The 21,078-nt window shown below is 57.9% G+C and overlaps 3 protein-coding genes across 12 annotated transcripts in view; all 3 read right to left on the reverse strand.

Moving 5' to 3' along the window:
* Positions 1–1,845: 1,845 nt before the first annotated feature.
* GMPPA (GDP-mannose pyrophosphorylase A) lies at positions 1,846–9,721 on the reverse strand. 5 transcript variants are annotated; one of them, XM_065930490.1, is made up of 13 exons: positions 9,655–9,721; positions 8,713–8,773; positions 8,512–8,609; positions 7,495–7,598; positions 7,044–7,230; positions 6,621–6,680; positions 5,421–5,551; positions 4,259–4,393; positions 4,055–4,152; positions 3,842–3,888; positions 3,546–3,638; positions 3,268–3,436; positions 1,846–2,987 (listed from the first exon to the last, which is right to left on the reverse strand). In XM_065930490.1, the coding sequence occupies exons 2-13, from the start codon at positions 8,750–8,752 to the stop codon at positions 2,887–2,889; spliced, it is 1,263 nt and encodes a 420-aa protein (XP_065786562.1). In that variant the 5' UTR covers positions 8,753–8,773; positions 9,655–9,721; the 3' UTR covers positions 1,846–2,886. The 5 variants fall into 5 exon arrangements, with proteins under 5 accessions (XP_065786562.1, XP_065786560.1, XP_065786561.1 ...); XM_065930488.1 differs by having other exon boundaries at positions 9,418–9,702; XM_065930489.1 differs by having other exon boundaries at positions 9,355–9,702.
* A 666-nt stretch (positions 9,722–10,387) lies between these two features.
* Positions 10,388–12,471, reverse strand: SPEGNB (SPEG neighbor). Its single transcript, XM_065927968.1, is given in 5 exon segments — positions 10,388–10,416; positions 10,419–10,513; positions 10,696–10,837; positions 11,436–11,743; positions 12,350–12,471. Coding segments are annotated over 5 exon segments (696 nt in total).
* Positions 12,472–14,861: 2,390 nt separating this feature from the next.
* Positions 14,862–21,078, reverse strand: part of SPEG (striated muscle enriched protein kinase) — a 58,738-nt gene continuing 52,521 nt past the window's right edge. For all 6 annotated transcript variants that reach the window (XM_065930493.1, XM_065930492.1, XM_065930497.1 and 3 more), the window contains 10 exons: positions 20,228–20,344; positions 19,911–20,078; positions 19,690–19,812; positions 19,370–19,537; positions 18,628–19,243; positions 17,934–18,173; positions 17,628–17,851; positions 16,709–16,784; positions 16,305–16,454; positions 14,862–15,930 (listed from right to left, as the gene is read on the reverse strand). In XM_065930493.1, coding sequence (XP_065786565.1) covers positions 15,738–15,930; positions 16,305–16,454; positions 16,709–16,784; positions 17,628–17,851; positions 17,934–18,173; positions 18,628–19,243; positions 19,370–19,537; positions 19,690–19,812; positions 19,911–20,078; positions 20,228–20,344 — 2,075 coding nt within the window. In that variant the 3' untranslated portion in view covers positions 14,862–15,737. The remainder of the gene's footprint in view (positions 15,931–16,304; positions 16,455–16,708; positions 16,785–17,627; positions 17,852–17,933; positions 18,174–18,627; positions 19,244–19,369; positions 19,538–19,689; positions 19,813–19,910; positions 20,079–20,227; positions 20,345–21,078) is intronic.

The raw sequence follows: 21,078 nt of genomic DNA on the forward strand, positions 1-21,078 counted from the left end.
CTTCCCCCAGCTCAAGCCTCAGACCCGATGCCCCTTACCACCCGCTGCCCACCTGTTCTGCAAACCTTCCAGAAGGGTGTCTGGGGAGGGAGAAATCCCCGCTCCCTACGGAGGGCCGAGGGAGGTTCAGAAGTGGCCCGGGCGGCGGAGGGGAGCCTCGAGGGAAGGAAGGGGAGGAGGCAGCGGAAGGGGCGAGGGCGGCGGGCGGGGCAGAGTAATTGCATGTTTGTGAGTGCTCCTGTCTCCGAGCACGAGGGAGCCTGTGTGGCGGTGGGTGTAGCTTCGCCTCCAGGAGTCTGTGTCTGTTGGCAGAGGTGTCAGTGTGTCTGTCTCAGGGGGTCTGGGCTCTCCCTGGCCCCCCCGCCCCCACGTCGTGTTTTGGGGAGCGCGGCTCTGGGAACACCCAGCTGTGCTCCGTGCTGATGCGGCAGATGTGGCGGGGCCCCAGCTGTGCCGGCTTCCCGGAGAGGGGGAGGGGCTGCAATCTGCTCCCCCGATAATGGCTGCTAAGTGCCAGGGGGAGGGGATGGGGACGGGGTGGGAAGGAGGCCCGGTCCCTGCCACACCCCACCCTGGCCGGCCTCCCCCCAATCTGTGTTCTTGGCTCGGCCTCTTCCCCCTGCCTGGCTCCTGAAGCCCGTCCAAATCTCTCCACGCTCAGGCCCCTCAGTCCCCCTCCCCAGCTCTCCTCCTCTGTCACCCCATCCAGCTTGGTGCCAGGGACCCGCCCCCCCTCCCCAGCCCCCAGCTCGCTCCCCCTCGCTGATTTTACAGAATAATCTTTTTATGGAAACTGGGGAAAAAAAAGAAAAAAGCGCTAATGGCAGGAGCAAACCCCTCCCCCGCATCCCTCCCCCCTCATCCCATACTTCCCACCCCAGTTCCCTCTGTTCTCCCCAGGGCCAGCACCCTCCTACCCCTACAGGGCCAACGAAGTCCCGGAGTTAGCGAAGGGGGACCCCAGCGCTCTCCCCTCAGGAGGCCGGACACTCCCACGTGCTGGGTCCTGGGATGTTCCCTTAGGGGTGGAGGGGGACCAGGTCCCTCGCAGACTATGCTTGAAGACAGTGGAGAGCAATGGAACTTCTCTCCTTAGACACCCCCTCTCCACCTAAGTGCATAGACAACAGTAACCTGCTCTGCCTGGGGAGGGGCACACCACAGGGACCTCAGCTTCACTAGCCCCCTCCACTTTTAACACTGCCCCTGCCCCTGCCCCCACCCCCACTGGGCCCAGGAGGGGGTTCCTGGGGGCCAGGGCCTGACACAGACTTATTGGATTTCACGGTGTTTTGCTGAGAAAATAATTAAATTATCATATTTATGATGAAGCTGCCATGGCCTCTGCCAACCACTCGGAACAGAAGGGTCAGGACTGGGGGGAGGAGAGGAAGGGACCAGGCCCCTGGCCCCGTGGCCCACCCCTCTCCCAGCCCTTCCCTCAGGGGCTGACCCCAGCCTAGAGGAGCCATCTGCAGTCCCCTGAGGACCCCACGCAGAGGCGACAGAAGGTCGGGGCTGGAGGCAAGAGACTGGAGAGAGGAGGAGTGGGAACGAGGCAAGAGGCTGAGTCAAGGCAGACTGTATTGTAGATCTGGAGTGCTGAAACCCCCAAGTTGTTTCACAGGTGCTCTGACTCGGCCTGCAGGGGCCTCCAGGGGCTGGGAGGTCACACCTAGCCCAATCCCCAGGTCAGCCTCAGCCCAGCCCCCGAGAAAGCACATCTTTCTAAGTGCCCAGCTCCAAAGCTCTGAAATCCTGGGCTTTGATAAAGGCCCTGGCACCCTGCTGCCTGCCACCCCTGCTGGCTGCCAGGACCCCCTCCTCCCTCCCACCCACGCCCTGCCCCCCCATTCTCTTCGGGTAATTAGATTCCTCTCAATTAGCAGATTACGATCATTACCAGCTCATCTGGCAACCAAGCTCTGCACCCACAGCTGGGGAAAGGGGGGCGGGCACCAGGAGGGGCACACGGGGGTCACGGGTGAACACCAGAGAGAGCTGGGTTTCTCTGGGGCTTCAGAAATGTGGAAGGAAGACTGAGGACCCTCCACCTACCCACCCACTGGCCCGCAGAGGGCCGAGCCAGGGTGTAGGAGGTGGCCAGGGCTCCTCCCCTCCCAGAATGGAGTAGCTCCCACTGTGGTTAAGGAGAGAAGGCAGCAGCTCAGGCCCATCCTGCCTGCCAGGGACCAGAAGACAAGAGACCTGGCCTCAGGCGGAGGAGAATCCCCCCACCCTGCCAAAAGCCAAGCTGGGAGCAGATGGAGCTGGCAAAGCGGAAAGCGGGCCGGGACTGCACAGGAACCAAAGAGACTGGACACCAGGTGATCCAACCTTGGGCCCTGGGCTCCCAGGCCCAATCCCCATGCCTGCCGCCTGCACCCCACCGGCCAACCGAAATCCCTCCCCCTTCCCCTTGGAACCCTTACACTCCGGAGCCTGAGCCAGGCCCAGTGAAGGGGAACGGGGAGGCAGCATCAGGGTGAAAGCGGGACTGGCGGGCTAGGAGCCTGGAGGGCCTTCCTCCAGAGCGGCAAAGAGGCTGAGGCAGTAGGAGGGGGAAATTTACCAGGGCTCCAGATTCATTATTCATGAGCCCGCAGCAACGACTCCAATTTAAATGCTAATGTGGGGGGGCCTGACTCAGCTGCCCCCCTTCCACCATCACCCCCAGCCCAGGCACAAGCGGAGTCCATGCAGGCTCCAGGGTTCACCCGGGTTTATTAGGGAGTGGAGAGGGAGGGCACGAGTCCTCCCACCACCCACGTTGCTCCCCGCAAGCGTGCCTGGGAAGAGCCTGCCTGGACAGAGGCTGGCCACGCAGGCAGGCAGGAGCCTCAGGGGAGCAGACTGGAGTTCAGGGGGGCCTTCTGGCAGGCCCCCTCAGAGGATGATCTGGTTGGTGAAGCTGCGGCTCAGCTCCTTGTGTGGCAGAACAATCGAGTTCAGGATGAGCACCTCGGCAGGGATCCGGACGCGGCAGCCTGCAGTGTGGACCAGGGCACCAGGGGGAAGCCATGGGGAGGGGAGGCGAGGGGCAATGAGCTGGGGGCCACTGCCATCTGGGGGTGGGGGGACCCCTCCCTGCCCATCTGTGGCCCCTGTGACTTACACAGGACCTGACACACAGCAGACACTGGGTAAATGTTTGCTCAAGGAATACACACACACAGACACACATACACACAGGCACACAAATGCTCCCACAGGGCATGGCCATCACCTGTGGAAGTTTCTTGCAGTCCAGCGGCCAAGAAAGCATACCTAGGATAGTGATGGCAGGCAGCAGCTTCCCGTCCTTGAACAGGCTCTCACTGTCCATGTGGGCTCGGGGGTCGTTGGGGTTGGGGTCATTGGGGGTACCCTCCACGCGGGCCCAGCGCCCCACGGTGCTCCCCCAGCCCACGATGCTGTGCAGGACACACGTGTGCTCCTGACAAACAGCAAGAAGGGAGTGAGGGGCCAGATGCAGAGCCCATGGACACACCCCTCTGCTTGGCCTCTGGGGGCGCCACTTGGGCAGCGTGGGCCTGGGTGCCTACCTGCAGTGTGGCTCCGTGGAGGACGATGCTCTCTCGGAGCCGCACGCCCTCACCTATGGTCACTCCTTCCCCGATGGAGACGTTGGGGCCCAGCTGTGGAGAACAGCACAACCGTAGGCCTTGGAGGGCCCCCAATCCAGTCCCCTCACAGAACAGATAAAGGGGAAGGGACCTGCTTGAGGCCACCCTACAAGCCGTGCATGAAGGAGAGACCCCATCCTGAGCTCGGGAGAATCTGTACCACCCCACCCATTCTGATGGCCACCTCCCTTCCTCTGGGCTGGGCCACTGCTTACCACTGCCGACGGGGCCACCTTAGCCGTCGGGTGGATGTAAACATTTCCTAGAAGCAGAAGAAAGGACTGGGGGCAAATGCCCCTAAACCACACCTGGTTCAGGGAGGGTGGGGCTGAGACTTCACCTCTGGATCTGTGACCAGGAGTGACAGCTCAGAGGGGAGCGGGGCTGGGCTGGGGGGCAAGGGTTAGGGATTGGGGCAAGATGGGTACCTCGAATCCGTGGACCCCCTGGCGTGTGCTTGGCCAGGCGTTCTGGGTGAGTGAGCTGGTACTGGCTCAGATAGAGGCGGGAGGCATAGAGGGCTGAGCTAGGGGCCAGAAAGTGGAACGGGGGCTCAGGGGCCAGCAGGGCCTGTGCCCACTGCCCCAAAGTCTCAAACGACCCAACCATCCCATCAGAGGCCACTCTCATACCCTGCGGACTTGATCTGGCTCCAGATCCCATCAGTGAGGTGCACGTAGATCTGGCCCTGCCCGGCCAGGGCGGAGAACACATCCTGCTCCAGGCGGATGGTACCTGCCCCGGGCCATAGGCCTGAAGAGTCCTCCCTGGCACGGAGGGAGGGATACTGACCTCAGTTCCCCAGCTGAGCCCGACTGGGGGCCAACACAATCACTTGGGGACAGGGATCAAAGCGAATCCCACCACCTCTCCAGGTCTGGTCAGATCTGCTCCAGAGGGATGCTTACATCTCAGGAAGCTCTCCCATCACCCTCGCACATACCACCCCCCTTTCCCCACCCCCACCCCCCGAGTTGCTGTGTTCCCAGGCACAGACCTGCTGCCCATCCTGCCCTTCGACCAGACCTGGGTTCTCCTCCCTTTTCCCATTCTCCCCACCATCCGCCCTCCCTCTCTCTGGATGGAATGAAACACAGACAGACTCACCCCAGAGGAAGGCAGCTGGTGAGGGCAGAGACAGTCACAGAGAGAGACGGAGAGAGAGAGAAAGAGAGAGATGGTGGAGATGCCAGCTCAGCAGAAACAGACAGAGAGGCCAGGAGAGATGGAAAGAAAAGCAGAGAGATGGGTGGGAGTGAGAAAATGGTGATGCGTGAATGAGGCATGAGATGGGAGATGGGCGGGGGAGGAGGGAGTGAAGGCAGGGATCCAGGGAAGGAGCAGGTCCCAGCCTAGGAGGAGGACCCTGAGCTGTGGCCGATGGTGAGCAGGGCTCTGGGGCACTGTGCTCCAGGGGGAGCCTGAGCCTGAGAGTACAGTTGTACACACGCACGTGTGTGTGCATGCACACACAAGCCTGTGTGCACCCAAGTGTGTGTGTTGCCGTCTGTTCGGAAAGGCATCGCTGGGACACTCAGGGGTTGAGAGAAATGGACCAGAAGGGGAGTGGGCAGGCAGTGACAGAAGACGAACTGAGATGGATAAGGAAGAGGGACAGAATGAGGTTAGGAAGGGAGGGATGGGGAGGCTCAGCTGGAGATGACAAGTGGAGACAAGGACAAGGAAGGTGAGGGGTGGACGTGGAGCCTGCAGAGACTGGGGGGAGATGGTGGGGGGGAGGGGGGTCTGTGACCAGGGGCACTTGGGGTCACAGGGTCATGGGGCCTGCCTCACAGTTGCCTATCCTGCTGATTTCGCTGGAAGACATCTCGGAGGGGTTTCAGGGCTTCCGGGGAAAAGAGGTAGATGCCGCAGTTGATGATGTCACTGACGAACGTGCTAGGCTTCTCCACATAGTGCAGGACCTGAGGACAGAGTAGGCTGGGGTTAGGGGAGGAGAGGCCACTGCCACTACCTCTAAGACCCCCTGAGCTCCAGATCCTCCCTGCTGCCGGAGTGGTCTTCCTGCAACGCAGACTGCCCCCGGCTGTTGGCCTTCACCTTTAAGGTAAGTCTGAACTACATGCCTTTCTCCTTCCCACCTCCCAGTGTTCCCGGAACATAACTCCATGCTATTGCATACCTGCTCCGGGAATGCCCCTTCCCGTCTCTTCATCTGAAAAACTAGGCTTTCAAAACCCAGTGTGAGTCCACTCTGTCCCAGAGCTGGCTTCTCAGATCTGGGCACCCCTGACCTCTGGCCACACCTCACATAGCACTGTATCATTTGTGATGGCTGGGTTTCCCACTAGTCTGAGATGCTTAGAAACAGGGATTGTCCTTCAGCTCTACTTCTCTTACACCTAGCTAGTGCGTAGCCCAAGACTTCAAAGTAAAATTTATGCACACACGTGTGTGTGTACATGTATTTTTAATGCACAAATAAAAAGGGGTGGAACAAATAAAAGGGGTGCATGAAAGTCAGGTTCAGGGAGCTTCACAAACAAGGACAGAGACTCTCCGCCTTGCTGCTTATGCTCTGACTTCCGTAATTCCAGAGATGCTATGTGGTTTCCTGCCTCCCGGCCTTTGCACATGCCAGTCTCTCTATATGCAATGCCTTCCCGTCTCCTTCATCTAAACAGACCTTCTCCAGGTAGCCTTCCCCTCCCCCAGCCAGGTAAGGCTGGGTTGGGCCTCTTTTTGTGCTTTCAGTAGCACCCCAGGCATTTATCTACTGTGATGCTTTCACTCTCTCCAATTTCTCTAGAAGGGATACATGATGAACGACCGAGGACATGCCGCACCTGTTTGACAAGAGTGGCCTCCCCCCGCCCAAGTGGTGCAGCATTTCCAGAGGTGGAGTGGCTGGGGAATGATGACACACACAGGCCCTCCACTCCCTCCTCCCACGCCCATCTCCGATCTCACGCCTCATTCACTCATCACCATCTTCTCATCCCCAGAGCAAGCCAGCCCCCTCTCTGCTCTCACCTCGTGCGTCTGTGGATTCTCTACAATGCAGCCGTAGTTGAGGGACTGTGTCCTATTAGCCTGAAAGACAGACCCACCGAGACAGTGACCTGCTAGCTCCAGAGCAGCAGGGCCTGTTTCCTCTTTCTTTCCCTCTCCTACGGCACTTGGCACGCGCCTCCACGGCAGACAGGGCCTCAGCAAGGGCGAGAACTGACAGCTGCCGCCACCCCCTCACCCGCTCCCTGCGGCTGAGCAGCCAAAGGGCTTGAGATCTCCACCGCCCCCTCCACTGCTCCTGCAGTTTCTGGCACACCTCCCTCCTGATGCCCGTTCCCAGTCCAACCCCTGGGCTGCCTCCCCGACACCCTGCATTCCAGAAACATTTCTGGATTACCCCCCTCAGCAGCCTCCAGCGCCCCCCCCCCCCCCGGGCCCCCTCACCGTGGTGCCAAGGAGCAAGAAAGGGTGTGGCTGGTGTCTATGGACATCCAACATGGCACTCAAGGGGAAGTCAGAGCAGACGTCAGCGTTGAGCACAAAGAAGGCTTCAGGGCTTCCAGCCAGGATCTGGTCCCGGAAATGGTAGAGACCACCCCCTGTGCCCAGGGGGGCAAATTCCTGCAGGTACCTGTCCCCAGGGACCCCAGGGCCAGCTCAGTGAGATCAGGAGAGACAGATACAAGGAGCCTCGGTACCTGACTCCTCCTGCACCCAGAGGTACACCTGCCCGCGGCCCACAGAGAAACTCAATAAACTCAGGGATTCACAGATGCCCCAGTAAGAATCCTCCTAGTGTGTGAGGGTGAAGTCCAGTGGATGAACCCCACTCCCGAGAACCAGAAGTTCAGGGCACTGCCCCCCCAACCCCCACACCACCCATGTGCACAAACACCTGATGGGAAGGTTAAACTCCTGCTGGGCAGCTTCCAGGAACCGGGTAAGGGGCTCATCAGGCTGGTAGAAGCCAATGAGCAGAATCTCCTGCATCCCAGGGACCTGGGGATAAAGGAAAAGGTTGGAAGAAAAAAAATATCTGATAGGAAAGAATGAAAACAGGGAGAAATCCCTGGTGCTGGCTGCGAAGTCTTGAGACCACAGTTTCTTTCTCAGCTGTGAGTGCCCCACTTTACCACTCTGGCCTGTTTCCTCCTCTGGACAACGAGGAAGTTTGGAGAAGCCTCAGTCCCTGATGTTTTCATCTTTTATTATTCTATTATCCCCTGCCCTCTCACATCAGAATTGGGGCTCACCCTAGGGAAGATTTTGCCTACCAAGCTGTGTTAAAGAATAACCCATTCATTTCCGCCTCCCGCCCCCATATTTATCATCTATCAATCTGAGCTTGAGATGAGGATATTATTTATCAAGCACCTATACTGTACTAGGCACTTTACAAACACGATTGCAAGCTTCGCCACCTCACAAAGCAGGTCTAATCATCTCCATTTTTACAAATAAGGAAACTAAGGCTCAGAAAGACTGGGAAATTTGCTCATGTCCTTACAGCAGGTAGAAACGAGATTCAAATAAAACCCTGCCTGCTTCAATACCAAAAGCAATAAAGAAATTAGCTCCTCAGTGAGCAAAGGTATGAGTTCTTCGCTTTGCTCTCATTAAGGTTCCCCAAGCTACAGCGTTAAATTGTCTCTAAGATTTTTGCCTGATCTCACATTCCATGCTTTAAAAATAGGAGCGGAATCTGAGCAAGAGGCCAGATGAGACTAGGTTAGGAGAAGACAGTAGGGCAGCCACACAGAACAACTCCAGGGGGCAACATCCACATTTTCATTTGTAAATGGTGGTCCCTGAAGTTATGCCTTGTGGGAAGGTCATGGTTGGAAAAGGGGGAAATATGGCATGAAGGAGATGAGCAGGAAGTGAAGTGGGAGAGGGGAGCCTACGGGGTTACCTGGGCACAAGCCTCAATATGGTGCTGGATCATAGGCACCCCCGCCACAGGAAACAGGGGTTTGGGCACCTCAAATGACAAAGGCCTGAAGCGAGTCCCTGGAAGAGGAGAAAGAAGCACATTTCAGCTTCCTGCCTCTCTGTGCTCACCCAGTTAACCACTTCAGCCCAACCTCCTCCCCTCATTCCCCTGGCTCCTCACCCTTTTGAGGGCCTCCAATCAGGATCACAGCTTTGAGCATGATGGCGATTGCTACCTAAACCTCAAATCCCAACAGAGAAGTCAGGCTCAGATCTCACACCCCAACCCAGGAACCTGATTCATACCCCAACTAGGCCCCAAATCCCAAATAGCAGCACTTAGCTCTCTCCAAGGATGTAAATCCAAAGTTCAGTATGCACCTGCCCAGGATACAACACCTCGTATATTTCACACAACTCAAATCCCAGCCCAGACTCCAGCTGGCCTTCAAACCCCACAGTGAATCCACCCAAATTCTGAAATTCACACCCCACAATTTGACCCCTAACAGTCTTCCCTCTGGCCACAGATTCAGCAAACTCAGAAACTCAGCAAGAGACACCCTTCTCAGATCTCAAACCTCAAGAAACCTAAACTCCAAACCCATCAATTCTCAACTGTTGCATCCTGACTCTAGATCTTAAGCCCTGTACCCCAACAGTGAACCCTGAATATTGAACCTCAGACCCTGAGTCCCAAATATCTAACTACAATCCTAAGAATGGCTCCCAAGTACTGAACTAACTCTGATGCGTATATAATGCATCCCAAATCCAATTTAAAATAAACCTATATAGGCTGAACCTGAATCCTAAAACTAACCTCTAAGTGATGAACCCTGAGTCAAAAGACAGATTCCTTTAGCGTCCCAAACACCGAACCTACCAAGCCCTGAGCACCGATACTGACGACAAGTAATGAATCTCTGGATTCGGAGAACTGATTGTTGACCCTCTAAACTGCACAACTGACTCTAATAAATCCTAGCCTCGCGCAGCCAGAGACTGTGGGACCCACACGAGAGCGTTAGGGCGGAGAGCCAGTCGAGACCTCCGAGCCACTCTCGGTCTACCGTCCTCTGCCCTCTACCCCTTTCGGCGCCCCTCCATCAGCGCCCTTTACCACTAGTCCCCTTTCGCCAGATCTGTCGCCCGCTACTGCTTGCTCCTTCCGCGCACGTGTCTTCTCGCAACTCGCGAGAACTCCTTCGCAGAGTCTGCCGGGAATTGTAGTTCTTAACTATCCTCTTGCTTTCTAACCAGGAGCGAGGAGGTGAGATTTATGGGAGAGCACGGGGGCGTGGCCAAGGAATCTAGTGGGGCGGATCCAAATTAGAAGAATGGAGCCTGAGAAACAGAGATAGGAATTTAAGATTAGGACCTGAGCTGTCTGGGAAAGGGCCCAGGGGTATCAGCCAAACCAGAGAGCCAGGTCCCAGGGAAGAGCGAGGCTAGAGACCTGAGGGAGTGTGGCCAGCCTTGAGATGGACTGGGCCAGAGTGCAAATCCCCCAGGAGAAGGTGGGGCTTGAGCTATGCAAACGAAGAGAAGACGGAGTGATAGACTTTCTAGTGCGGGAACTTTTTGACCGTGAGAAAAGTCATATCTCAGATTCACTGTCTGCAAAATGAACCACTGGACTAGGCACCCTCCAAACATTCTGATCCCAACTTTCTGTGACCTTGGTGTGTTGATCTGGAATAAGTGTGGGTGCAAGTGCAGGGGAAATGGGGTCTCAAAAGAACAGAATAGACGCCAAGAGTCAAAGAGAGCAGCTTTATTAAGCAAGATGAAGGAGGGTTGTCTGACCCACCCGCCCGGGGCTCCGGCCAGGGCGACGGGTCTGAGGGTCCCTTTCAGGCCACATCCACGCGAGCGATGGATGGTCCATCTCCACGAACTCTTCGTACTTGCCGCTGTCCTCCAGCGTGGCCTGACGGATAGTCAGCGTCGTGGAGGTACTGTCGATCTCAAAGAACACTCTAGGTGGGAAGAAGGGGAGGGCAGGGCCTGGGATCAGTTTAGGCGGGTTGCGGCCAGGGTACTGAGCTCCATTCTTCGTCGCCCAGTTCCCCGCCCCCGCCCCACTCCCGCCAGTTTCTGGACCCCGCCCCGCCCGAGCTCCCGCTCCAGGTTCTGTCCTTGCCCAAGTCCCCGCCCTCACCTGTAGTCTCCTTCGGTGTCTTCCCCGTTCTCGGCCCAGCCCATGTCGGGCGCAGGCTCACCCAGAATCTCGGCAATCAGCGTTACCGTGGCGCCATTGCGCGCCTTAGTGTTATCCTGTCCCTTCTGAATCTTCGCTGGAACTAGAGGAAGGGAGAGGGACTGCCACCCAGTTCAGGACCTAGAGATGAGGCAGGCCGGGCATCACCTCCCCAGCTAATACCCGTCTCTAAATACTAGATGGATTTAAGCTCGCTGTGTGACGTTGGGCAGGTCTTTAACCTCGCTGGGTCATCATCTCCTCAACCGTCAAGCGGGACTAATCCCCCCCTTCGCAGAGGTTAATGAAGAAGGATCAGTAGAGATTCTAGGGCTGAAAACCTGGAAATGTTCGCACATCTAGCGGTGCCTCGGAAATTGCGCTGGGCTGAGAACCAGAAGACCAGGGCTCTAACCCTGCCTCTGCTTCTGGCTCTCGGTGACCTTGGGGCCCTGGAATCGCGTGACTGAAGCCCTTAGCGGGCTTCTTAGGCTGGATGGGATGGAATTCTGGGGGTAGGAAAGGAGTACGCGCGCGGCCAGCGCCGCGCTCTGGTCTGCCGCTCAGGCTGTGCGGGGGCTGGGCCACATCCCCCTGCGGACTCGGGGAGGCCCAGCGGTAAGCGCAGCAAGACCAGGCTGTGGGCGCCCGCCAGCTGGCGCTGCTCCGCGCGGTGACACTGCAGCCAGGGCGAGTAGTACCTTCCCCAAGGATGCGCGCCGAGTCGGAGCACTGGCCGAAGGGGTTGCTTACGTTGATGCTGTACTGGCTCAGATCTGCCAGCTCGCGATCGCGCACCACCAGTGCCACTACGTCAGGGTCCTTGAAGACATAACGATACTTGGGCCCGTTGCGCAGTTCCTTGCGGTCCTTGCCCCAGCGGATGAATGGGTCCGGGAACGCCGAAACACTGCAAGTCAGTTTCGCCGCGCTGCACTCCAGCAGCACCACGTTCTTCAGCGGCTCCAGCTCTCTCGGCGGCCCCTTCTCGCGCAGCTCCTTCTGGGACCTACCAGCACGGTCCAGGTCAGGGCCTCAAGCTCTCATGACACGGCCCGGGCCCGCCTGCAGCCCTGTCCATCCGTACAGCATCCCCTGCTCCCCTCCCCCACCTCAGCCCACTAGACCCTTAAACGTGTGGGGGTGGGTAGGGAAGGCAGCCGCTCCTGAATTGTTAGTAAAATTGTCTGCTCTGACAGCCACCCCTCCTCCCTTCAGAAACCGCTCTCCTCTAAGTCCAGTGACCCTATAGGTACATGACACTGTGGTCAGTCGTGTCCGACTCTTTCCGACCCGGTGGACTGCACATGCCAGGCTTCCCTGTCCATCACCAATTCCCGGAGCTTACTCAAACTCGTGTTCATCAAGTCGGTGATGCCAACCAACCATCCATCCATTCTCCTCCCTCCTTCAATCTTTCCCAGCATCAGGGTCTTTTCCAATGAGTCAGGTCTTTGCATCAGGTGGCCAAAGTATTGGAGTTTCAGCTTCAGCATCAGTCTCCCCCCACCCCCCAAATACAGTGTTCAGTCTACCCCCATCCCCCAAATGCAATTGTGAACCTTCTGCAGCTCCAGCTCCCTTCCTCCAGCGATTCTCCAGAGCTCCCCCTTACCTGTGGTCCTGGTAAGAGGCCTGGATGAGAATGGCTGCTTTCTGAACCTGGGGGTCGTTGATATCCAGTGTACATCCAGGGGGAGGAGCCGCTGGTTTTCTGGTGGGAGGTGCTTTGGACATCTGGGGAGCAGGAAACAAAGAGGTCTAGGCTGACACAGAGATTCCGAACTTCAGACTTCCCTGTAGGTTCAGAACATCCCCCTATGTGGGAATGTCTAGGCTGACCTGAAGATCTAGACTCGTGAGGGCTCAAGTTCAGGACGTGGGTCGACTAGCTGGGTGGCAGGCAGCATGCCCTTCCAAACGGCAGGGCCAGGGCGTGGGTAGGTGTTCAGCCCTAGGGCCAGGTTTTATACATGGCTCCCCTCCTTGCCTTCTTTGGCGTGGTTGCCCCAAGCCCCCGGGGACCCCAGCCCCCATTCCCTGACCCACACAGTCTCCTTCTTTAGCCTGAGGATGCCTGGGATGCCAGCTCAGCCACTGGGGCAGCCCCCAGGGGAAACCTGAGCAGCTCTGGGGTGCACCACACGTCAGCACCCAGAGAACTGGGCAGCTGGGTATGGCCCCATCCCCTCCCCAGAGCAGGGGCTCTCCATCTCACTCCCAGGAGAACTAGGCACGGCTTCAGGTCGACAGGAGACTCAGCTCCCTGCTGGGGCAGTTTACACTCAGGTCAGTCCCTAGAGAGAGGAACAACACATCGTTCCTGGACACAGTCAGTTAAGGGGTGTGAGTGTTTGTGGATGAATGAAGCCATAGTGGCGATGGGCTTCACTGTCCAGCTAGCCAATTAGGAGGGGCCCACATGGCAGTCAGGACCAATCTGGAAAGACCTTACTCCCCCCAACCCAGGAGTCTAGAGTTGTCATTTCCACGCTGTGCCTCCTGGTGGTGAACAGATAAACCTAGAAGGGACCTTAAGGATTTTTGAGAACAGCATCCTCTCCTGCCTCCCCATTCCCACACTCCCCTCCATGTGACATCATAGGGTCTGGCTGGGCTACACTGTCCCTGGAGATTGGCCCTGGCTCTGACACTCTAGGTCTGCCCAAGCTCCCTCCCTGGGCATAAGCTGGTGTATAGGGGCATCAGACCACGAGGGGTGAGGGGGCTAACTCCTCTGAGATTTGCTTGGAGTCCAGTCTACCCAGGCCAGCGCACTAGGCAAGCCTTGCTTCCCTTCACTGTAACTGCCTGCCCAGGTGCAGAGTGCTGTCAGCTTTTGATCAGAGCAGTTTTGACACGGCTCTGCTGACATAAATTACCTTTGCTCCTCCGAGTTTGGAACAAGCAGTTCACATGCCATTTCCAATGGAGATGAGAGGGAAGCTCAAGATCAGAGAGGGGACGGGAGAAGAATTTTACCATTTATCAAGATATGAGTTCAGGCACCTCATTTTTATATGAAAACACTTGCAATGTGTAGGGGATTAGAGACTCTCACAGGCAACCTGTATATCTTCATTGCTAAACTGGCAGGTGGGAAAGGTGGCTCTCTGGCCCCTTCCAGCTGGCCCTAACATCCTGTTATTTTATGATGATGGGGTTTGGCTCTTCCCTGGTGTTCTGAGAAGCCAGAGAGGCTGGGCTGGGCCAAAGGTGGTTTGGACTACAGCCAAGGGACCCTCAGCCTTGATCAGCAACACACCAGCACCAGCTCCCTGTGCTCATGGTGAAAGGCTTTATTCCTTTTACATTGCGAAGAACAAAGTTTTCAGTCTGGGGAGGGACAGGGGGGCACAGTCCCTCTGGACAAAGGACTGGCTCCCCGTCCATCCACCTCAGGGCAGGGCAGCCCAGTTACAGGACCCAGTGACCCTTCTGTGGCACTGCAGGGGGTCAGCTAGAGTCAAGGCACCTTAGCACCCAGTGGGAATGAGAAGGGCCAGGCTGAGTGTCCCTGGGCCCCAGGAAAGTCCTCATCTATGGCTCCATCACAGCAAGCGCGCTGACTGCAGCACTCACAGATGCCCCGTGTGTCCTGATTGGTGCTCTGACTCAGAGCGTGGGCTCGTGAGCCTGTCCTGCTTTCCCCTACAGCTCTTCTCACCATCTGCTCTCACCAATCATCATGATGAAACCCCCTCTGCTCCAGGGGTCAGGACCAGAGCTGCCCTGTCCCCTGAATAGAGTGAAGGCTGAGCCAGGATGGGGTTGTGGGCTGGTCCCTTCCAGAGCCCAGCATCCTCCCATTGTGATGATGGAACATGTGAGAAGAGGTGGGGGCCACCCATATGGTTAGAGGCTGGTGGTGGGGATTCAGTGGTCCTGCCAGGATTTCAGAAACTTTAGAGGGAGAAACAGACCCACATCTTTCCTCTCTCAAGGAATTAGGGACAGGTGAGGGGCCACAAGGGTCAGGGGGCAGGGGAGGAAGGTCCTAAGGTGCTAGGTGGTATACCTCAGTTCTCACTGGCCCAGAAAAGGCTGGAATGCCCCGTCCCAGTACCCCAGCATCGTGTACGCGCGGTAGCCCCCAGCCATCCCTCCCCATACACCACACACACAGGTCCTGCTGCTTGCCATTTTTATTTTCCTTGTGACAGACAGACAGACAGCTGCACAGACAGCTGGATGGCTGGGGGGGGGGGGGAATGGTCAGGACAACATAGGCAAGAGGGATTGGATGGCAGGGAGACTTCATAAAAGTCAATAAATAAATAAATATGAATGAGGAGGGTGAAGGCCACAGAGAGGCGGCGGGGACATCCTCGGGCCAGCACAGAGGGCCCAGCACTGCATTCACCAGGATAGGAGGAGAGCGCTGCTGGCTTGAGAGACCCCGCCTCCAGCCTTCAGCCCTCCACGCTTCTCCCTCTGGGGAGGCTGGCAGCTGGCCGCCCACCCCCATCTGAGTTCTCTCTCCTCTCTCTCTCCCACCTCGCTGCCCTCTCTCACGTACTGCCTCTGGCTCCCTGACACTGTCTCCACGTCCTGTCCTTGCTTCAGTGACACTCCCAGCCCCTGGCCTGTAGACACCCTGGGCTCCCCACATTTCCTCCTCTCCATTCATTCACACCCTCCTGGGTTGGTTCTCCCCCAGATGCTCTGTCTCCCTCCCCCAGAACCTCAGTAGAGTCTTCCCCTCCGTATGCCTCGGCTTCTTTCCCTCACTTGCCCATTCCCGCCTTGTCCCTCTTGACCTGATCCTGACCCCACCCAGCCTGGCCCATGGGTCTCCCGCTCTGGCTCCAGCTGGGTGGCATCGGCTGAAGCCCAGGGTCTCTGTCCCCACAGGTCCATGAGGTAATAGCCCGGCCGGATGTTGCTGCTGGTGGTGTCCGAAGCCCCCCGGGCCCACCCGGCTCCGCGGGGACCCTGGAATGTCCCGGGGCGTCAGCGGGAACCCCGAGTCGAAGCCCGTGGCTGGGCTGTGGTCCGAGGCGCTAGGGGCTGCCTGGGTAAGAGCGGAGCAGCACCTTGTGGCGGGTGGCAGCCTCGGCCCGGCGGCGCCGCTGCTCGCTCAGGAACTCCTTGAGCCGGTTGGTGGTGAAGGTGAGCGTCTGGCGGCGCAGTTTCATCAGGTAGGCATCCTGCAGCCACGGGTGGGCCAGGCAGTCCTGCACGGAGGGCCGGCTCCTGCCAGGCCAAGCCAGGGACAGTGAGCCTGGAGGCATGGCTCCCGGAGCAGGACAGACTCCACCCTCCCAGAGACAGGACTCCCAATCCAGGATTCACCCCTAGGGAGTGAGCTTGGACAACTCTGGGACTCAGTTTCCCCGTCTCTGAAATGGGGACAATGATTCTGCCTGTGTCATAGGGTTGTTACAGGCTTTAAATGGTGGTAGAGCAGCCACTTAGGAGAAGTAGGAGTAGTGACCATAGTAATAGCAGCAGCAGCGTATTATTGGTGTGGGGTAGGAGTTGGGGGGCTTAGGTGTGGGCTGGGCCAGGGCCATGTGAGGCTAGGAGAAGGTCATGCTGGGAGGCTGGCAGCTGTGAGACCCACTCACCAGGGATGTACTGAGAGGACCTTTCGCAAGAAGAGGGTGGCACTCTGGGATGTGTTGGGGTACAGCTGGAAGGCATCAAAGCGGCCCCCCACAATGCGAGCCTCTGTTTCCTGGGGGTCTGGCTCATAGAATGGGGAGCGTCCACTGAGCCTGCAGAGGAGACAGTTCGGTTAACAGATGCAGACTGAGGGGGAACTCACAGGTCCAGGAGGATAGTAGTGTGGGGGTTTCTAGGGGCACAGCACTCAGGGACAAGGCTACTTGCGTACTTGTGTGTGCACATGCGTGTGTGTGTGCACAAGTCATGCACATGCATGTGTGTGTGTGTGCACAAGTTGTGCACATGCATGTGTAGCTGGGGAGGCGGGGGGTGCAGGCAGAGGGCGGGGCCTGGGGGTACTCACATGATGTAAGTGAGCACACCCGCTCCCCAGATGTCCGTGGCAGAACCGATGGGGTCTCCCTTTACCATTTCAGGAGCTGACAGAAGATAAGAGACCACGGTGAACCAGCTTCCGGGTAGCAAGGGAGCAGAGAGAGGCAGAGTATGCCCCTGGGGGCTTGGGAAGCAGGACGGTGCCCAGGTCACCAGACCACGAGTACAAGCAGAGCAGCAGGCCCCGGATACTGGTGGGCTGCATGGCCCCCAAGGGAGACTTGGGACACCTGAGGAATCAGCCCAGGTACTGAATGTGTGGGGGGGAATCCCCAGAACCACAGAGGAGCTAAGAAGCAGATGATCACAAGCTCTTTCAGATCAGCTCCAAAGGTGGGTGCCCATTCACAAAGAGTGTGGCCAACACCGAGATTAAGAGCCTCTGAAATCAGCCGGGCTGGCTCTAATCCCAGTCTGCCCCTTCTAGTGACAGGACCCTGAGCAATGTACTAAATCCATCTGGCTTTTCATCTCCTCCTCTGTAAAGTGTGGCTTGCACAGTTATTCTAGGGAATAGAGATGATGAACAGAGTATTTAGCAGGTAGCTAAATGGTAGTTAGTTTCCCTTATTTATATAAATTAATAATCAATTCCCCTGTCTTTTCAACTTTATCACATCCTGGGTCTACCATGTACACTGATACTGAACAAACACCTCCCTGCACCTCTGTTTCCTCATCTGTAAAATAGGGATAATATTATGCCAATCTCCAGGGCTGTTGTAAAGAAAAATTGGAAAAAAAAAACCATGAAAAGGACTTAATTTGCTGCTTACATACAGCAAGCACTCAATAAATGGCATGTATGTGGATGAAGTGGGTGGCACCCTGGCTGCTGCCCCTTTGGCAGTACCCCATCCCCCCCTTGGATGGCATGGTGCCCTCACCCATGAACTCCAGTGTGCCCGTGCGGTGACCCAGGGGCCGCAGGGCCTGGGGGTTGTAGGGCTGGGCGCTGCCGAAGTCCACGATCTTGAGGGCGTTGTCAGGGGCCAGCAGCAGGTTGTCTGGCTTGATGTCCAGGTGCAGCACGTGGCGGCCATGGAGGTAGTCCAGGCCTTGTAGCAGCTGCACCACATAGGTGGCCACATCGTCCTCTGAATACCGGAATCTGGAGGGGTGGGGGGGTCAGGGGACAGCCGAGCCCAGCTCCCCCCAGCCCCTGCTCTCTACTCCCCCAGATGCCCAGCTACCTGTCGCTGAGCCCACAGAGGAGTTCCCGGTTGCCGCAGCTCTCGGCGATGAGCACGAGGTAGCGGGGGGTGATGTAGGCCTCGTGCAGGGCCATGAGCCGCTCGTGGTGCAGGGTCCTCAACACCTCGTACTCCTGCAGGACCCGCCGCTTGCCCTCGGCCGCATACGGCACGATCTTGGCCACGAATGTTCGCCCAGTGGCATTCTCCCGGCAGGCACGCACCACACCAAAGCGACCCCTATGCATCAGGGGGCATATCAGAGGCTCAGAGGAGTGAGGGGACACTTGCACTGTGCCGGCTAAGCAGAGGGTAAGCAGGGACCCCTGGGAGCAAGGATGCTATGGTTCCCAGGGTGGGACCTGGAGTTCACTCCTAGGAACCTGGGTTTGAATCCCAGCTCTGCCCTTCACTTCAGGCATATCCCGTAGCCTCCCCAATCCATCCGTGGAATGGAATAATGCAGCGTCCCTCTCAGTTGTGAAAATTAAGATCACGTGGCCAAAGCACTGGGCATGATGCCTGGCACAGAGAAAATCTGAACTTAACTGTGCTAAGGACCCAGATCTCATCTCCCCAGGCACCCCAACACCCCTGGCGGGTTGGTCTTCTCTCTGAATCCCCATTGTTGGCAAAGCTCCATGCACTCCCCACCTCTGTCCTCCTTCCCTCCCCCAACCCTGGTCCCACTTGCCTGGCCTTCTCCTCCAGGAAGGTGTAGGGTTTCTGAGGGGGGCCCTGTCGAAGAGCGGTGCCCTCTGGCCCAGGAGCCCTGGGGGGACCACCCCCAGGGGAGCCGACCACCTCCTTGGCCGGGCTGAGGCTCCGCACAGTCACTTTAGTGGGCTCAGGAGGGGGTTCAGGGGCTGGGGGCTCAGGGGCTGGAGGTGCAGACACAAAGGAGGTCACCATATACAGGGGCATTGAGGAAGAGGCTGTTTTCACCGCTTGAGGGGCAGAGGCCGGGGTGGGGGTCTCAGTGTCAGGGACGGAAGACTTGGGCTCGCCTGGGGAGTCCTGGGCACTGGGTGGGGTAGGTTCTACTCGCTGGGCAGCCTGCAGGCCCCGGTGCTTCCGTGGGGGGGTTTGGGGTGGTGGACCCACAGCCTTGAGGGAGGACAAGGCCTGGCTGGGGGGTACTGGGGAAGATGAGGGGCTGAGAGGGGCTGCCTGGGGGCCTGGGGGAGCAAGAGCTGGGGAGGGGCTCAGTGGAGGGGCCAGTGAGGTAGGAGCGTCAGGAGGCGGGGCCCTGGCTGGCCCTGAGGTAACAGGGGCATCTCTGTGAGCAGCAGATGGCAGAGCTGAGGAATCTAAGTAGAGACAGAGAAAACCATCACCATGGTGCCTCGGGGGCAAAACCAGGTGCTCCAAGGAGGGGCCGGACCCTGGGCCCAGTGACCCTCCCTCCCTGGCCACCCCCGCCCTGTCCCACTGACCTTGCACGCCCCTGACGAGGACCTTTTCAGAAGGGTTGCTGAAAGGCCCTTGCCCAGCACGGTTGGCGCAGGCCACACGGAACCTCACAGTCACGCCGACTGGTAGGTGGGTCACATTGTAGTAGCAGTCGGGGATGCCCGAGCTCACGGGGTGCCAGGAAGACTCCCCTGCAGGGAGCATGAGGCAGGGACTGAGGCCACAGAAGAGGTGGCCCAAGCTCCCGGTGCCATCTGTGAGGAGCTCAGGGAAGGTACATGTCTCCCCAACTTCTCCACCCTCCACCGGCCCCCCACCCCTGACCAGCCTGCCAGTCCCTCACCATCCACCCGCCGCTCCAGCGTGTATGTGCAAGGTGCCTTGCTGTCTCCCGGCTTCCAGAGCACCAGTGCCGTGTCCTGGTAGGTCTGGGGCACCTCGGGAGGAGCCAGCTTTCCTGGGGTACCTGGTAAGAGAAGTGGAGCCCCAGTGAGCCCCTGCACCCCATCGAGCCCTGTCCCACCACCCGCATCACTACCTCCTGGGTCCCTGCCCTGGACTCACGAGCCACAGCCACGGTACAGGAGCTGGTGATGCTGCCCAGGACGTTGGTGGCGGAGCACTCGTAGAGCCCCGCGTGCCGCTTGCCCGCCCGAGGGATGCTCAGTAGCTGACGACCATCTTTGCAGGACACGATGATCACCGAGGGCTCTGACCGCAGGGACTGCTTGTCTGTGGGCAAAGGAGGAGAGGGAGGGGTTGCAGAGTGAACCAGCACACGTGTCCTCCGGGCCCCCTCAGCTGCCACTTCCCACTGAACATCCCCTGGCCGTGGGGCCGCTTGCCTACCCCTCTCTCTGGGGGAGATGTGATCGCCTCACCTTTCATCCAGGAGATGTGCGGTGCAGGGCAAGCCGCCGGCAGGCAGAGCAGGGTGGCTGCCTCTCCCTCCAGCAGCACCTGGTCCTTGAGTTTGATGTGGAAGACTGGGGGAAAGTCTGGAGCAAGAGCAAAGATGGTCATGGGTCTGTGGGGACCCTGGCTCCCTCACCGCTGATGGAGGGGAGGAGGCATGCGAGAGCTAGCGCTGCCTGCAGAGAGCAGAGTGAAAGGCCATCTCTTCTCAGGCAGATAGGGCAAGGAGGTGTTGCCTTTGAGAATTTCCTTTGGGGTGAGCATCACTTTCCCAGGCACTTGCTGTGTGTAGAACGATCTTTTCCTTTCACTGATTATTGAAGACATGCCGTAGTTGCTACCTCGTATGTTTATAAGTCACTTTAAGCACACCTTGGCACTAAGTAAGTGCTCTACAAACACCTGGTTTTATTTTTGTTTATTTGGCTATGCTGCACAGCATGCAAGATCTTAGTTCCCCGACCAGGAATTGAACTTGCGCCCCCTTGCAGTGGTAGCACAGAGTCTTAACCACTGGAACGCCAGGGAAATCCCTATAAGCACTTGATAAATAAGATGAAAACAAATATTGAAAAACTACAAAGGTTAAGCTCCTGCAATACTCATTCATTCTGGGGTACCGTAGGGCAAGTGACAGGAGCTGGTGACCTGACCTGAGACTCCCAAGACTGAACATATGTTCAATCAAAATGTGCAATTTCAAAAGACCTAAAGTCAAGGCAAACCTGGGGCAGACCCCCAAAGTGTGTCAGTCACCCCCCAGGGTCTGGGGCACCTGTCCCAGACCTTCTACACCCTCCCGCAGATCAGCTAAGTG

The sequence above is a fragment of the Muntiacus reevesi genome, chromosome 3 (genome assembly GCF_963930625.1).
Source record: "Muntiacus reevesi chromosome 3, mMunRee1.1, whole genome shotgun sequence".
NCBI classification, from domain to species: Eukaryota; Metazoa; Chordata; class Mammalia; order Artiodactyla; family Cervidae; genus Muntiacus; species Muntiacus reevesi.

Coding starts and splice junctions, on each gene's coding strand:
- GMPPA (XM_065930490.1), bottom strand. CDS start 8,752: ATGCTCAAAGCTGTGATCCTGATTGGAGGCCCTCAAAAGG. Junction 7,231..7,494: donor GAGTTTAACCTTCCCATCAG/GTGTTTGTGCAC, acceptor CCCTGGGGACAG/GTACCTGCAGGAATTTGCCC. Junction 3,437..3,545: donor TCCACGGAGCCACACTGCAG/GTAGGCACCCAG, acceptor GCTGTTTGTCAG/GAGCACACGTGTGTCCTGCA.